Below are 4,244 nucleotides of genomic sequence, written 5' to 3' on the forward strand. Positions count from 1 at the left end.
GAGGGCTGCCGGGCGGGAGGGCGCCCGGCGCGGTCCGGCGAGTTCCGCTTCCGCGGGAACACCCGGCCAGCAGCGCTGCAGGGCGGCCTGCCTTCGGGACGTACCCTCTCCTCTGTTAAACAAACTCGTATTTCATTCGCCAAAATCACGCAGATTACCCGCTGCTTTTAGCTTGTGTTCCTTAGGAAGTAAAATTCCGAGGGCCGCTCTTCGCCTCTGCAACTCCCCCAGCAGTCCTACCAAGGTCTCGCGCTCGAAGTGAGCCAAAAAAGTTCAGTTATTTGTCAAAAGTTGAGTTTTAGGAGGGTTGGAAACCTATTTATGAGCTTGAATCTAGACTGCGTGACGTACCGCTGTCAAAAAAATCGAATACCTTAAGTTCCGGCTCTTGATGTTTTTTAAGTTCTACTCTTCCGCTCCGCCAGTGTGCACGTGAAGCAGCTGGATCTGCTCCCCGACATTAACTGTCGCGGACGTTGAGACCTCTCCCTCGCTCCTTGAATGGAGATGTAAGGATTCAGACTCCAACAGCCTGTAAGAGTAATAACAAGTATATATTTTTTAAAGTTTTTTGATGAAAAAGCACTTTTATATGGTGTGGTAGGATTTATATTCTTCTTTTCTCTTTTATCTGTAAGGGCCTTTTCAGGAAAGGCAGGCACAACTGCGGGAAGAAACCAATGAAGGAACCACTCGGGAAGTGTTTGCATGCAGTATTTCCATAAACCCCCAAACCTTGAAGGTTAAATTAAATCCCGGTGGTCCCACTAATGCTTTTCAGAAACAGACCGAGGCAAAAAATGGACTTTTGAGATGGTCTGTCATCCTTAAAATTGACGCTTTTAACAACAGGATTGTTGCAAATCCGTTTATATTGCAAAATTCTTCATGTTGCAAATTCTTCATGTGTATATTCTAATTAACCGTTGATCACAATTAAGTCACTATTCTGTCATCAGATTAAAAACTTACCCGTTTTTCTTTCTTTTTCTGCTTTTGCTTTAAAAAAGAAGCATCAAAGGCCTGGTCTGAAGCCAGACTGCAACAACAGGAACTTGTCCATTAACTTGAACAGACTCGAATCAAACTCTGAATTACAACTGGGTGGCAATTTTACCTAAAAGTTTCTTTCAGTGGGAAGAAACTTTTTTTGAAAGCTTCCCTGGGAAAGACTTCTCAGCTTCCAGATGGAATTTCTAGTGAGAACGAGTGACAGAATCGCTCTGAAATAGTCTCACTTGAGATGTGGGCGTTTCAGATTTGTGCTCCCGCTTTGCCTGTTCCAGGCGCTCCCACGTCTTGCAGAAATAGACTAAGGATTGGAATATAAAATTGGTATCTGTTTTTCTAGACAAGTTAAAATTTAACTATTTATCAGCCCAAACGCTCCAAAAAAGAGATTGATGGGAAGCCTCTCTTGTCCCTTTTCCTCTACAAAATGTTCTCTGTTTCACGGTAACTGTTTCCCAAGTGCACTACCAAGTTCATTATCCTGTGAAGGATTAGGTAAGGTTTTATTCTAAGAGAAGAAGATGTTTGAAAAGGAAGTTAAGTGAACCCTGAAATAAGGAACGTAAACATTTCGTTAAACTAACAAAAAGCACAGTTACCTGCTGGTCTAAATATTTAATTTCAAGGAGTCGTGCAAAATCAATACTAACATTACCATTGTTATCTAGAAACAAGATACTACGCAACAACAAACTCCATAACCCATGGAGCCGTACAATGAAACGGCTTCAGTTAATCAGAAAATCATTCCGAGGACATCTCTACAGATGAGCTGAATTGGATTTAAAGTCCCTACACAGCAACAGAGCTACCCAACGGAGACTATGAAGAGCCTGGACTCTTTAGCTGGTGGCTCTTCTACCCACCCATGGGCAACAATGTTCGTGAATCTGCGTTTAATATCCTCGTATGCTTCCTTTCTTTCTCTCCTGCTCTCCTACAGTCCTCTGTTGTATTCCTGCACTTACTTGCTACTCCTAATCCTGCAGCAATTTGACACTTACTCTCTCTCTCCAGATGCTTGTCCAGAGTTTGTACACAACTTTCTAGCTTTCTTGCTGAGGTCTTACCCTCCCAGCAAGATTGCAGGCCCATATGCTGGAAAGCTGTTACGTTTCAAACTGCTGGCAAGACACATGCCTACGTATGTTGCAGTGTAACGGCAAATAATCACGTTTCCTTTTCATTTTATATTGTGGCAATTGTGTTCAGAAACTTTTAATGCAACATTGTCACCTACACATTCTGGGTTTTATTGTTGTAACTGATTTAAGCAGCTACATATATAGTGACCTCCTTCCCCCCCCCGCCCTAGAAATCTGAGTAAAGAGAGACTAAGTTTGCTTGAATTGTATAGCAAGTAGTATGTTTTAAACCATCAGCTTTGAAAGTGCTGTATGACTTCAGGGATGACAGTATGAAAAGGAAATATTTCACATTAATAGGTAACTTTTTAAAGACTCTCTGTCCTTATTAAGTAAACAAGACTATAGAGGGAGTACAGCCCTGGCTGTCATAATAAGGAAGTGAAGCCTAACAGGCTGTTACAAAAGGCTGTGTTCAGCAGAGGTTCATCTTGACAACGTATGACTTGGTTCTTGATTTGACAAAACGTCAGACAATCTGATCCTAGTTATTGAGCAAAAACCAAACCAGCCAGCCTTGGTGCACTGGTTTAGGGTGTTAAAGTCCCCCCGACTTGCTACCCCTCATGAGTGCTAAAAGTTTCTGTCCCTGTAGGAGGGGCAGCAGGATGGAGCACGAGCCTGTTCTTCAACCCCCCAACACAAAGCCCAACACTTTAAGAAGAGTTTTACAAGCAGCTGTTTTGGCAGCTCCTACCTGGCCACTCGTTCATGCCTGTGTGCCCTGGCTCACTTGTGCTGGTACAAGTGGCGAAACTGGTGAAACACGAAGCGAGTTAAATCACCCAGAGAGGAGAACAAAAACACGGAGAATGGCTGAACCGGCACACAGCCGGGCGCGTTTCCCTAGGCAGCAAGGCTGGCTTAACGGGTTCCCAGCCTCCACTGCTCATTCTGACTCCCACACTGCTCGCTGCCCCCTCAGCTGTCAAATGGATGTCTAGGTGAGCTGTGATCACGGAAGCAGTTCCGCTTACACGTACAAATATATCCCAACCCCCTCCAGTATGTATTTTTTGATTCTGGCCCATTTCAGGGACCCAATTCACCGTCTGGCCCCGAAACAATTGTGCTGATAACCCTGCTGGGGCAACTATGATGTGGGTGAAAGGGCCGGGGATGGCACCTCTTTAGCCACCTGAGAAAGAATGACGAGATTACGTGCTCAGGACAGCGGCCACATTGTAAAGTGGCAAGGGAGCTCAGACAAAGCGTAATACTGTTTATTTTTGGACATCATCATGGAGAACAATGAGCAATCTCCGCCCAAGGCCAGTTTACCGCGCACGACTCCCCTCCTGCAGGGTGCGTTCCAAGAAGGGGCTCCCTCCCCATCCTGCCGCGGCGCCCCGATGCGTGCCAGAATCTGCTGTCAGCCCTTGACCGGAAAGGGAGCGCCTTTCTCCGGGATCTAGCAGTTCTGCACAACTCTCTGGTCTTTACTTGGTAACTTCCTTCAACCAGGTCAAAAGAACAGGGTATGTGCTTTCCCTCAGGTGGGCGTGTTTTTCCAGAAATGTTTATGACTCGGGGAACTCACTGACGCAGTGACAAAATTTGGCCATGGGTACTAAACTGGCCCTGAATACTTGTAGGCTGGAAATCAGAAGAGTATTTCTAGTAATCAGACCAGCGAGGAGGGGGAGTAACCTCGCAACGGGATTCATAAAGGCAAAAATCTAATTACTTTTGAGTTAGAGCAGAGTTATGAAAGGAATTCCACAACAGCAGGGCCTCTGAGGCTTGTTTCTCCCCGCATCCTTTAAGGAATGTTCCGAAAGGCGCGTGTGACGTCCTACGGCGCTGCCCTAACGGGAGCTACCGGGAACGGTGTAAAGCACCGTGCCTTCGACAGGGAGAGAAAGGAAAAAAAGCTGCACGGTGCGAACTTGTGACTTTTCGAAATTCGAAGCCAGAGCACGCAACTATGCAGTTCAGGCTTCCAGCGTACGTGAAAACAGCCGCTTGTCTATCAGCAGATCATATTCGGATTTTACGGCTCTCGCAGTTAGAAGTCTACCTCGCATGACGTTTACCCGCCGAACACAAACGCACGTAGGTGCGGGAACAGCCCGTCGGCCTACCACG

The 4,244-nt window shown here is 45.9% G+C and overlaps 2 protein-coding genes across 2 annotated transcripts in view; one reads left to right on the forward strand and one right to left on the reverse strand.

Annotated features, from left to right (window-relative positions):
• BLOC1S6 (biogenesis of lysosomal organelles complex-1, subunit 6, pallidin) overlaps nucleotides 1-2,149 on the reverse strand; it is an 8,740-nt gene extending 6,591 nt beyond the window's left edge. Inside the window, exons 1-2 of the mRNA XM_009330987.1 lie at nucleotides 2,082-2,149; nucleotides 973-1,039 (exon numbers count right to left, since the gene is read on the reverse strand). Of these exons, the coding sequence (XP_009329262.1) occupies nucleotides 973-1,039; nucleotides 2,082-2,149 (135 nt within the window). The remainder of the gene's footprint in view (nucleotides 1-972; nucleotides 1,040-2,081) is intronic.
• A 2,032-nt stretch (nucleotides 2,150-4,181) lies between these two features.
• Nucleotides 4,182-4,244, forward strand: part of SLC30A4 (solute carrier family 30 (zinc transporter), member 4) — a 17,245-nt gene continuing 17,182 nt past the window's right edge. Inside the window, exon 1 of the mRNA XM_009330988.1 lies at nucleotides 4,182-4,211. Within this exon, the coding sequence (XP_009329263.1) occupies nucleotides 4,182-4,211 (30 nt within the window). The remainder of the gene's footprint in view (nucleotides 4,212-4,244) is intronic.

This window comes from Pygoscelis adeliae, unplaced genomic scaffold (assembly GCF_000699105.1).
Source record: "Pygoscelis adeliae isolate BGI_AS28 unplaced genomic scaffold, ASM69910v1 Scaffold318, whole genome shotgun sequence".
Lineage (NCBI taxonomy): Eukaryota > Metazoa > Chordata > Aves > Sphenisciformes > Spheniscidae > Pygoscelis > Pygoscelis adeliae.